Source organism: Phaseolus vulgaris, chromosome 5, assembly GCF_000499845.2.
Source record: "Phaseolus vulgaris cultivar G19833 chromosome 5, P. vulgaris v2.0, whole genome shotgun sequence".
Lineage (NCBI taxonomy): Eukaryota > Viridiplantae > Streptophyta > Magnoliopsida > Fabales > Fabaceae > Phaseolus > Phaseolus vulgaris.
This window is the reverse complement of record NC_023755.2, coordinates 16,374,224-16,387,194: the sequence shown is the minus strand read 5'-3', so window position 1 is coordinate 16,387,194 and position 12,971 is coordinate 16,374,224. Positions and strand designations below refer to the sequence as shown.

At 42.0% G+C, this 12,971-nt stretch overlaps 1 protein-coding gene across 1 annotated transcript; it reads left to right on the top strand.

Annotated features, from left to right (window-relative positions):
* The first annotated feature begins 8,514 nt into the window (after window positions 1–8,514).
* On the top strand, window positions 8,515–9,393 carry LOC137834034 (filament-like plant protein 1). Its single transcript, XM_068642100.1, has one exon. It carries the CDS (start codon window positions 8,515–8,517, stop codon window positions 9,391–9,393), a length of 879 nt encoding a protein of 292 aa, XP_068498201.1.
* Window positions 9,394–12,971: the final 3,578 nt, after the last annotated feature.

Below are 12,971 nucleotides of genomic sequence, written 5' to 3'. Positions count from 1 at the left end.
ATGGCTCTGATACCATCTTAAGAAATGGACTTTAAGCCTAACTCAACCCCATAAAACCGGCTCAATGAGGTGAGGTTTGCACCCACTTATATATTATGAAATGCTCTAATCTCTAGTCGATGTGGGATCTCCAACAGTAACTGAAACGAAAAGGACTTGTAAACTAGAATTATAAAGTGCAAAAAAGTAAACAAACAAAAATTAAAATAAATTAAAAATAAAAAAAAGCAAAATTTAGAATTGAAATGAAAAATATAGAACAAAAATCATGGTTAGTAATCTTCATCTTCAATTTCCAAGAGACCTAAATATATAAAAAAAACAATAGGTTTGTATGCTCCTAGAAAAGTTTCTTTCAATCGAAAATAAAGTTTCCAAAAAGATTTTGTAGAATAAAACACTAACACGACATCATTTGACATTATTTTCATTTCTATATTACCCATTTCCAAAACCAATTTCAACTTTGAAAAACGATAACAAAACCTAGAACGTAAAGAGAAGAAGAAACGATGAAGAAAAACATAGAAGAAAATAAAGAACTTTTACTATAACTAGAAACGTCAAAAACCAAAGACGAATAAGAGAAAACTAATCTAATCTACTTCATTGTCTAACTCCCAATCTATCTTTAATCTCATTTTCTCTCCGTATATCAATTATATTTATATAGTTTCCACATTGGAATGAGTTTAAGCATCGACACTTAATGATCCCCAATTTCCAGTTACATCTAACTAACTTCTGCAAATTTCTCTTTCCAAGCAATGTTTACCCTCTAGGACCAGTTACTGCTACTGTTGACTGTCTACAACATGTTTTCAGTGAAATGTTGACTTTCTAAAGCTCGTTCCTAGAGTTTTCATCATTTTAGCTCCTAGTTTTTAAGTCCCCCTTCTTCAACAACTTCATCCACGATTCTTAGATCAATTCAAGCTCCAAATTAACTCTTCAAAAGGTCAAAACATTACATTAGACAATTTAGGAAAATTAAAAGCTACAAGAAATATTTTTTAAGAATTGTTTGCAAAAATTATATTTTTGAAACAATAGAAATCTAATCTAAAAAGAGAAAATTAGAACATAGGAAACTTCAAAGAAATGAAATTACTCTAGAAATATACTGAAAAACTGAGTTATCACACCCCCTCAATTAGACATTTTGCACTTATGGTTAAATAATAAGAAACTAAAGAAGCAATTTTTTCTAACTTTCAAGAAACTTTACAATCTGCATGGGAAAAACAAGAGAAAATTTTCATCAACCAAAGTTTCAAATAATCAAACTAGTGAAGATGTTTTCACACACAAAGCTATGAAAATTTTCAATCAAATTAAGTTGTGAATAAGAACTAATAGCCTCATCAGGTATGTGTATCACTCATTCTCTCAAGTGTTTAGGTTGGTGTTTTCACTGAAAGCACATCATGAATATAAGCATTACCATAGGCTTGAAAAGCCTCTAATTTCCATAATTCAAAATACATGCAACTAAAAATCAAGAGGACTTTTATATAGCTAATAATGTGGTCAGGGTAATTGTGGGATAAATGAAACGATTCTAGGCTTTAACATCTAAATATATTTAAAGAACAATAGAGAATTTTACTCATAGAATAAGTAGGAAACTACCTCTTTTTCTTATATATAGAATTCATCATTTTCACCTTAACTTTTTCTATTTTTCTTTCTTTTTCTCTCTTTTTTTAGACAACAAATATTCTTTTTTTATGTTGTAACTTCTCATAATTTTCTCTTTTTAGACTACTTTCCAAATCAACCTTTCATTGCAACACAGTTTCAAATTCATGTATTTCTCATAAAGCTCATAGTAGCATCCCCACACTAATATTTTAAACCAATTCTCAAGATTACATTACAAAAATCAAGCATAATTTGTTGAAGCTAGATGAAGCTTTTTATTTGTTGTCCTAGTGTGTGTTTGATGTAGAAAATAACAAGTTTGCTTTGAAGGTTGTAATGTGTAATTAGGTGATCTTGTATATAGGTTAGAATGAGTTTAAGGTTGTTTTTTGCTTCATGACCTACCTTATATGCCTAATCAAGGTGGTAAAATCAAGCACAAGAAGTGATTCAATGTTTTCCTAAAAGATCTTTAAGTTTTCTCATAAAAATTCAGGTTAATGCACAAAAATAAATCTGTTTATTTGTAAAACAATAGATTTATTTTTGAACTGCTAAAATGTTTCTCAAAATTCTGTTAGGGCACCAAAAAAGTTTGTTTCAACCAGTTATTTCTGTTAAGATGAGCTGACAGTTTTTCAGAGAAATAATCTGTTTGTTTTGGATTTAACCTTTATAACAACTTTTTAACTGTTTTTTGAAAAGTCGTTAGAAACTGTTTTCTATATAAAGAAAGGCACATCTCACATGAAAGGTAGTTGTGCAATCACGTTTTAAACAGAGGTCAAACGATTTTCAGTGAGTAAGAATGATTTGTATGAGTTTTTTAAACGTTTTCAAAAAGAACTTCAAGCGTGCTTGTTCTTTGAATGCCTTGATCTTGGTAAAGGTGTTGGTGCTGTTGTGCTGCAATTCGGGCTACTGGTTTTCAGTTTCCTGCATCTTCTTTCAGGTGTTATCCTTCTTTAATTCATTCTTCTGTAAGAGTGTTTGTGTAAGTCACTTCTTGATATGGTTCCTTGAAGTGTTCTTGAAGTGCAAGTAGTGCCGAAATAGGGTTTTTCAACTTTGGTTGCCTTGTTCTTGTAGGGTTCAAGAATTGCAAGGTGTTGTATTTGATTTAAATTGTTTTTAGTGAATTTCACATTGGTGTGAGGTGAAACTGGATGTAGCTCTTTATGAGTGAACCAGTATAAATTGTGCTTGCATCATTATTCTCATCCCTGCACTCTTGCTCATACTGTTCTTCTTTGTTTTGAAAAAATATTTTAATCACAAATAAGCTTTCTGACTAGTTTAAGAACAAACAAATTTCTTTATAATATATTGGTTAAACATTCACTTTCTTTAAATAATTGTATCAAAAGAACTTGTGTTGATCTCTTGATGTAAATTTTTTTCTTATAGCTGTTGTAAAAATAACTCATCTTGTTCTGAAGAATTTCTTTGTTTGATCTCAATGCTAATATGAACAAGTTCTGATTTTGATAAAGTGTGTTGAAAAATAAATATGTTCTTTTCAAAATCAATCTGTTCTTTTTCTTCTGAAATACTGTAAGTCAGTTTGTGTTTGCGAAAATTTTATATCTTCAATTCACCCCCCTTTTGAACTTAGACTCTAATAGACCCATAATTGGTATCAAGAGCCAGGACTTGTATTTTACTCAAGTTTGTGCATTATGTCTGAGTTTAAAATGCTTTTTGTTGAAGGTGCGTCTATTAATAGACCTCCTATGTTTGGTGGTGTGAATTTTGCATTCTAGAAAATTAGAATGAAAATCTTGATGGAATCTATTGACATGGAAATTTGGGATGCAGTGGTCAATGGACCTTTGGTGCCTATGCAAGTTGTCAAAGAGGAAAATGTGAAGAAGCCTTAGTCTGAATGGAGTGAAAGTGAAAGGAAGAAGGCTCAATAGGATTCTCTAGCCAAAAACATCATCACCTCTGTATTGAATATGGATGAATTCTTTAGAGTGTCTCAATGCAACTCGGCTAAGAAGATGTGGGAAGTACTACAAGTAACTCATGAGGACACGAATGATGTGAAATGAGCAAGGAATCACTCACTCATTCAAGAATATGAACTTTTCAGGATGCAATCAGAAGAAAGCATTGCAGATGTGCAGGAACGGTTTACACATATTGTAAATCATCTCACTAGACTTGGTAAGGTATTTGACAAGGAAGAGCTCAACATAAAGGTGCTGAAATGTCTTGACAGGAGCTAGCAACCTAAAGTAACCTAAAGTAACAACAATCTCTGAATCCAGAGATTTATCCAAGATCTCCACTGCTGCATTGTTCAAGAAATTGATGGAGCATGAGCTAGAACTCAAAAGATTAAAAGAAAAAAGAAACAGTGGAGAAAAGATCCAAATGAATTGCTTTGAAGACTAGCATAGAGCATGATACAAGTGAGGAAAAGGAGAATCCTGAACATAATGAGACATTGAGTCTTTTTACCAGAAAATTCAGCAAATTTCTAAAAAGGAAGAACCGAGACAGAACTCAACAAAGAAAAAGGTACTCTAAATCAAATGATTCAAATTCTTCTAGTTATACTTGCTTTGGCTATGATAAACTAGGCCACATAAAGATTGATTGTCCAAAGAATCAAAATAAAGAAAAACCAGCCAGCAAGAAGAGTGAAAGAGGCAGAGGAAAAAGAGCATATATCTCTTGGGAGGAAAATGAAGTTTCCTCAACAAGTGACTCCTCAACTGGAAGTGAAGAAGAAAATTTGTTCTTCATGGTGAATGGTGATGGATCAGTCTCTGATTCAATGAGTGATTTTTTCACTGATTCTGAAAGTTATGATCAGCTATTAATTACCTTTAAGGAAACACATGATGAAGCAAACAGATTGGCTGTCATACGTAACAAACTGAACAATGCAAAGAAAGTACTTGAACCGAAGGTTAAGTCACTTGAGGAAGAATTACACAAAGTTAAAACTGATCTTGTTAGTCTTGAATTGACATGTTTGCATGCATCTATAAAAACCTGTGAAAATTGTAAGAAGTTGGAAAACCAAGTTGAATATTTGTTGAAAACCTTATCAAATTTCACCGAAGGAAGAGAAAATCTTGAAACACTGCTGGGATCACAAAATGTTGTTTTAATAAAATTGGGATAAGATATAATCCTGGAAGAAAGAACAGTGTTAAAAAGTTGTCCAGTTTTTTTGTTTCTTCCAAACTAGGTTTTTCTTCTTTTAACAATTCAATACAATGCATTATGTATCTTCCTTTTACTTATGAAATCTAGACATATCTCTAGAACATGTAAAGCTAGAAGGTACGTTGTTCCTAAAGGATTAGCCAAATAGCTTCCTAAGGAAAGGTATTAATCCTGCTGGACCCTAGACTAAAAAGGGGTACCATGTGTGTTGATTTTGTTTTGCAGAAAAACAACAGGAAAAACTAGTGGTACTTAAACAGTGGATGCTCAAAGCATATGACTGGTGATTTGGCTCAGTTCACAAGTATGAAACTTAAAGCTGAAGGGCATGTCACATATGGAGACAATAACAGAGGAAGGATTCTTGGAAGAGGAAATGTTGGTACTGAGAATTCAACCACAATTGAGAATGTCCTATGATCCTGCCGGTTGACTTGAGTGCAAGAGTCTTGCCACGTCAAAGATCTCTCCTTTGGATCAGCTTCGCACCACGTTAGCTTTTGCTCTTCACGTCTGAATTCCTCGCAAGAACCTGAAGAAAACAAAGTGGCGCCACTGCGGCCGATCGCGCTCCGACGCTCAAGTCAGTGGAAGAATTACCAAAAAATCAGAGAGAATATCTCAACTCAAGGAACCGTGCGTAGTGAATCTCAGTGTACTGGAAAGTGTTATGAAAGCGTACCTCAAAAGTCTGTTAAGTGTTCCTTATATACCTGAGCTTTTTCTCTCTCTTGACCGTTACGCCTCCAGACACGTGGCTCGCATCCAGCTGTACACGTGTCACCATCTGGAGCCTCCACAACTTGAGCGTTACTTCTACTCTTTTTGCCATTCGACTAAGTTATCCATACAGGGAGTAACTTGATGCACAACTTTCCTTGGAGCGCGACCCCTTAAGTGGCCAGTACTGGGTGCCACCACGTACACCATCTCTGTAGTCTCGCCTGCTGCCATCACGATCTGCCTCACTTGCACACCATGCATGTTCTAGGAAACTGTTCCCTCGACCCGACCTCTGGCTAGGGTGTGATCATCTGATAACCTCATCCTCCGCTGCTACGTGACAAACATATCACTCGTCTTCCATACTTGTACCTCTTGAAAACCTTAAATAAGCTTTCCTGATCGTTCGACGATGTGCCCCTTTCGGCGGTGTGTAAACCACCCGATCTCCTAGCATTCCCTGGCGATCTCTAACCACCTGATCTCCTAGTACTCAGAGACGGCGACTGTGACGCAACTCTGGTGACCGCCGGTTACGCACCCTAGAGATCGGAGAACGCCAATTCAGCGATCGGCGACTATACTGACTTCCCGATTTACTTCCCTTCTGTCGGCCAGGTGTCCCGTTCAACACGCCTATATTATCGCTTGCTGCCACGTCATCACACCCGATGACTTGATCGGTACACAAGCCCCCCAGTCTTAAGCTGAGACTTGACCAGCGAAAAGACTAAGAAGTCAAATCATCGTCGATCTACGTGGCCCTTGTACGGACTTCCGTACGTTCGTACTCCTTTGCCTTTTTGATGCTTCACCAACCCCTTTTTGATCAAACGACACGTGGCTTCATCAACGGTTGTTTTTAATTGTCGTTTGCGCTTCCTACAACGTTCGAAACCCTTAAACCCTTCGCGCTATTCACTGTTTCATTATCTTTCTTCATCTTCAAGCATTCTAAACGCTCTCTCTGCGAACTACGAAACCTTCGTCTCCCTCAATCTTCAACTTCCTTCAACATTTACCCGATCATCAAAAGGTAACTCCTTTACTCCTTCTACTAATATTTGTTGCATTTTAATCGGTTTGCATCATCCATTAACTGTCTGGAGCATACGTTGTGGGTTGTTTCTCTTTTCTCGTAACTTAGAGTTTCATTCCTGATAACATCTACCCAGTGAACTCTCACTCGTTCGTTCTATCTTCTTCGCCTTCAATCGAGTCGTTCTCTTGCTATCCTCATTTCCTCCCTTTTCTTTCCTTTGCAGTTCCTGTAATGGCTCAGACAAAGTCCATCGCTAATCCTCCTTCCTCATCGCGAAACCCTCCTCCCAAAACTCGTAGGGTTACCACTGGGACAAACCCTCCACCAACACGCAACCCCCCACGAGCCTCTGGTGCTCCTTCCACACAGGCTGAAAGGCCTGCCTCTTCCCATGCCAACCTTACCCAAGCAACTCCACCACAAGCCGGGGCAGCCTCCCTTCCTCCACGGGACTACAAAGAGCTCTACCCTTGGGCCACCCCAACTCTACTGAAGGAAACCTCGTCAATAAATACTGAGGTGGGGGTGCTTCGCCTGAAGAAAGGGGAACGACCCAACCTTTCATTTCACAAGGAGCACGATGACAACGTGACGGTGCTGCCTTGCCTCCCTGGAGAACCAATCTGTGCGGATGACAAGGGGAACAACGACGAGTTGTTCTTCTTCGTCTACGCCACGCTGTTGAAGAAAGTGAAACTTAGGTTTCCTTTCACTCGTTTCGAGAGGGAGTTGTTGACCGAGCTCGACATCGCCCCTGCCCAGCTCCATCCCAACAGTTGGGCATTCGTGAGGGCGTTTCAAATTCTTTGCGCGCACTTGGGACTGCCGGTTTCGGTTGATGTCTTCCTCTTTCTATTTGAGGAAAAGAATCCTGGAGATCGCCTCTGGGTCAGCTTGAATGGAATTGCTGGGAGGTCAATCCTCTCCATCTTCCAGCAATCCTACAAAGATTGGAAGGGGAAGTTCGTCAAGGTGTGCCCGAACGACCAAGACCCTTCGCTGCTTGATGGCTTCCCCTTGTATTGGGTAAACAAGGGGAACAAGGATTCCAGGGACAACTTCAGGAGAGCAAGAAGTTCTGACAACATGGGGGAGTTGGACAAAGACCTTTGTCTCTTCTGGAAAAGCGTGGCTTCTGCCAACATCACCTTCCCCACTGCTTCAATAATCTCCTTCGAATTCCTTGAGGGCCAACTTGAAATGCACATAGGTTAGCCCCTACCCCAACACTAAGATTCTCATTTTGTGCTGAAACTGACTTAGCATTTTTACCATTCTGTTTGTTCTGTATTGGTCTTGATCATTTATCCATGTGCTATTTGCTTATGTTACTTCTGTATGTATATACTTGCATGTTCTGCTTCTGCTTTGGGGCATACTCATCTATTTTTTACCTTGTGCAAACGCAATGTTGGGAAAAGGAAAACTGGCAGAATTGAGGGCGATCGCCCGATCCCACAAACTTGCGGCAGGCTCCCAAACTGTGCCCAACTCGGTTGTGGAGATCGCCATTTCCCAAGGAAAAACTCCTCCCCGAGGTCTAACTTCTTCTGGGGCCCTACCCCCCCAGAAAGGAAAAAACTGGTGTTGAAGAGACCAAAGAGGAAGACTCCTCAGGTGGTGTCGGAAGAAGAAGACGACGATGAAGCCGCCGAGTCATCACCAAGAGAAAAAGGGTAACCACCTCCACACCACCTGCACTTCCAACACCAACACCGCCATCACCTCCAGCTCCGTTAGAACCAGTCCAAGCAACACCACTGGTCGCCGCGCCCATAGTGATCGAAAGTAGCAGCCCGAATTATGCAGAGGACCCTCCAAGCGCCTCTACACCGTTTGTATCTGTTGGAGAGGGTCCTCCTTCCACCACATCCATTGCTGGGGCCACATTAGGAGAAGATGAGGGTGTTCAGGCTTTGCCAATGCCTATAACAGAAATTCCAGCCTCACCACCACGCCTGGAAGCCCCCCTTGCTGTACAAGCTCAAGAGGGTGGTGGTGAAAGCCAACATCAAACTCCACCAGAACCTCCAGCATCAGCCTCAAACCTCCCAGATCCCTTTAAGGAGACCTTGGGACCCTTCGCAGCTCAACTAAAGACCATGGCGGAAGATCTACCTTTGCTTGTATCAAGAGCTGTGAAGGATTCACTCAAGAAGCTCCAAGAGGAAAACTTCGAGCTCAAGGAGTCAAATCTCATGATAAGGGCTGAGGCTGAAAAGCTTACTTGCAATCTGCTGATGAATGAGATGGAACATTCAAGGCTGGAGGATGCGCTGGACGCTGAGCTAAGGAATACACGCAAGGAAGCCTCTGATCTGCGCCAAAAACTGCACATCCAACTCCAAGAGAAAATTGACTTGGAGAGCAAGTTGGTCCCATTTAGGGTCAAGGTGGCAGATTTGGAGGCTGCACGAAAGGCTGAAGCTTCCAGGGTGGAGAAAATTGAAAAGAGATCGGCAGATAGGGAGATCCTCCTGGGGAAGGTCGAGGCAGACAGGGATAACGCTCTCGCTGAGCTCTCCCAAGCTCGTGAGGAAGCCACAAAGGTTGCTGCAGAGCTTGCCCAAGCTCGGGGTGAGAGTAAGAAAGCTACTGAAGAACTTGCTCGAGCTCATGAGGAGAAGGAAGAACTGAAAAACCAAATACATGAGCTCGATCAGAGTGTTGCTCAAATCCTCACCTCTGGGTTCGAAGCTGCTCTGGAGCAAATGTCATGCCAATATCCTGAGCTCGACCTTTCCATGCTGTCGATCTGCAACGAAGTGGTGGATGGGAAGATTGTGCCTTCTGAAGACTAACTGCTTTTCCTCATCACCTCTTCTTTGAAAACCTTCTGTTTGTCTTTTGTTTGTAATGACCAATCTATGTAAAAACCTCAATTGGCACTGCTCATATAACTTTTATTGCTTGAACGTTGTATTTCTATTTCACCTTTTACGCCTCTGCCTCTATTTGCTGTGTGGTTGACCAACACAACTGGTGAAACTTACTCAACTGAATTAACTCAGCATTACTTGAACTTTAAACTTCCACCCATTTCATTAACTCAAGCAAGCTGTTAATCTTATAACACACTTAACAAACTGTTAACTCAAAGTAAATTTGAGCAACTATCAACTCTTCGGCGATGGCATTCAATTAAACTTGTGAACTTAAGGCAACATACCTTATCGCGAAATCACTTGCTAGGCAGCAGGTTTTAACTCAATTTAATGTTCTAAACACAGCTTACCTGATCTGCCAAGTGAAGTTCACGCTTCTCCTGTCATCGCCGATCTGGTACTCGCCATACGACCCCCCTCTCTATCTCAACCTTCACGCCATAGGGTTCTGGCGATGTTGCCCTCTTTTGCATAACTTGATCATGGTTCCCTCATCTGGGGGCAGAGGCGCCTTTCGGATCCTTCTCTACCTTCCTGAGTTTTAGAACAATGATCTGGATAGTGAGGTGTTCTCCACGAACCTACCTCAGCTATCTTTTAACTTCTTCCACCCTTCACGCCATACCTGAACTCGTTCAAGACGAGAAGGATTTTATCTATCTTCACACTGCCCGCAAGCGTGGAAGCTTTATCTGGTCTTACTGGGTCAATATTGATGTTTCACTTAAAGGGGAAAAGGCGTTTTCCATCAACCTTCCCTTCCCGCCGTTTAAGGTCATGAACACCCCTGACTTTTCAATTTCATCTTGCCTGAATTCACTCTAAGGTGAGAAGGACTTTTTCCGATGCCTCAACTTGCCCAGGGTGTACATCTCCTCCCCCCTGGATGCACTGAGGACTTTTAATCTTGCCTCAATCTGCTTATGCAAAGAGGTCTTTCAATCTGTTCTTGCCTGCACTCGCTCAAAGGCGAGGAGGACTTCTCCTCTTTCTCGCCTGCACTCGCTCAAAGGCGAGGAGGACTTCTTCTCTTTCATGCCTGCACTCGCTCAAGGGCGAGGAGGACTTCTTCTCTCGCCTCAAGACGCACGAGAGCGTTGAGGGCTTTTTACATTACTGGTGCCTCCGATCGCCGAAAGACGATGAGGTCTTTAAAACTTTTAATTATTGCCGCCGATCGCCGAAAGACGATGGGGACTTTAGAACTTTACTAGAAAGCATGCAATATAACTTTACTGTTGCCTTAGATCACGTACAAGTGATAAGGTCTTTTTTCTAAAAACTTTCAAAACAACAAGCATGCAATCTTAGAAACTTTAAACTTGAAAACTCCTCTTTATTGGGTGGCCTCATTAAAAACCCTCCTTAGGGAAAAAAGAGTGCCCCCTTGAAACTGTTTTAACAGAAACTATTTAAATCTCTTCATGTTCGTCTTTACTTACAAGGCTTTAACTGTAATACAATTTGAGATGTGTGGCGTTCCAAGTGCGAGGAATCGCCCCTCCTTCTAACGTCTCCAAGCGGTAGGCGCCGTTCCCGAGCACCTCGGTTATTCTGAACGGTCCCGTCCACTTAGGCGATAACTTGTTTTCCATCTCGTACTGATGGGCCTTCCTCATCACCAGGTCGCCAATTCTAAACTGCCTTGGCATTACCTTAGAGTTATACCTTCGCTCAATCATTCTCTTTACTTCTTCGGCCTTCACTCTCGCCTCCTCCCTGACCTCGTCCAGCAAATCCAGATTCATTCTTCTTTCTTCGTTTGAGTCTTCCGCCATAAAGTTCTGGAATCTCGGCGAGCTTTCCTGGATTTCGACTGGAATCATCGCATCACATCCATAAACCAGGCTAAACGGGGTCTCGTGGGTTCCTGACTGCTCAGTGGTATGGTACGCCCAAACTATGCGGGGTACCTCTTCACCCCACGATCCCTTAGCTTTCTCTAGTCTTCTCTTTAAACCTCTCAGCAACACCCGATTGGCAGACTCTACTTGGCCATTCGACTGTGGGTGCTCGACGGATGCAAACACCTGTTGTATTCCCACCTCTTCACATAGCTTTTTCAACAGGTGACTTGCAAACTGAGTCCCATTGTCTGACACCAGGCGTTTAGGCACACCAAACCGGCACACGATGTTCTTCCATACAAAGCTCTCGATCTTGTGTGCGGTGATCTGGGCCACTGGCTCCGCTTCGATCCACTTGGTGAAGTATTCAATCGCCACTACCAAGTACTTCATCTGCCTAACCGCCAATGGGAAGGGCCCCAGAATGTCAATTCCCCAAGTATGAAACGGCCAGGGGCTGTAAATTGACTTCAGCTCTTCTGGGGGTGCCTTGTGCCAATCGGCGTGCTGCTGGCATTGCTTGCAACATTGAGCATACTTCTTGCAATCTTCCCTCATCGTTGGCCAGTAATAACCTGCACGAAGAGCTCTTGCAGCCAGAGCTCGACCCCCGATGTGACTCCCACATATACCCTCATGGAGCTCGGCCATAATTCTTGTACATTTTTCTCCGTGCACACATACTAGGAGTGGGTGTTTAAACCAAAACCTGAACAGCTCATCGATCAGGGTGAACTTGCTAGAGTTCTTCTTTATCTTCCTAGCCTCCGTTGGATCCAGCGGGAGAACACCATCTGCCAAGCAGCACTGGTATTGCGTTATCCACGTGTCTGGCCTATGCGTAGCGCAGACCTGCGTCATGTTCACCCTTTCCCCTAGACATGCCCTTATCCTTGGCGTTCTCAAGGTCTCCTGGGTCAAGGACCTGTGACTCCTCGCCACTCTCTCCGTCGACTTACTTATCTGAAGAACCTGGTGATCTGCCACGAACGCTCTAGGTGTCTTCAGAGTTTCTTGAATAACGGTCCTCTGCCTACCCCCTTGCCCGAACTGGCAAGCTTGGCTAGCAAGTCAGCTCGGGCATTTTGCTCCTGGGTACATGCACCACTTCAAACAAGGCAAAGGAAGCCTTCAACTCCTACACATACTCCAAGTAAGCCGCCATCTGCGGGTCCTTGGCCTGGAACTCGCCTGTTACTTGCCCCGTGACCAACAACGAGTCACTCTTGGCCACCAACACCTTAGCTCCCATCTCCTTAGCCAACAAGATACCTGCAATCAACGCCTCATATTCTGCTTGATTGTTGCTGGCTTTGAAGGCAAATCTCAGGGACTGTTCTATCAACACGCTGTTGGGCCCTTCCAGAATGACTCCAACACCGCTGCCCTGCTGGTTGGACGATCCATCCACCGAAAGCACCCAACGAAAATCGTCCCCCTCAACTTGTGCTGCCTCTGAGGAAAGCTCGACCACAAAATCAGAGAAAATCTGCCCCTTGATCGGTCCTCGGGGTTCATATTTGATGTCGAACTCCGACAGCTCCACTGCCCACTTTACCATCCTCCCAGCTACATCAGGCTTCTTTAAAACTTTCTGGATAGGCAAGTCGGTCATCACCAGCACCGTAAAGCTTTGAAAATAGTGGC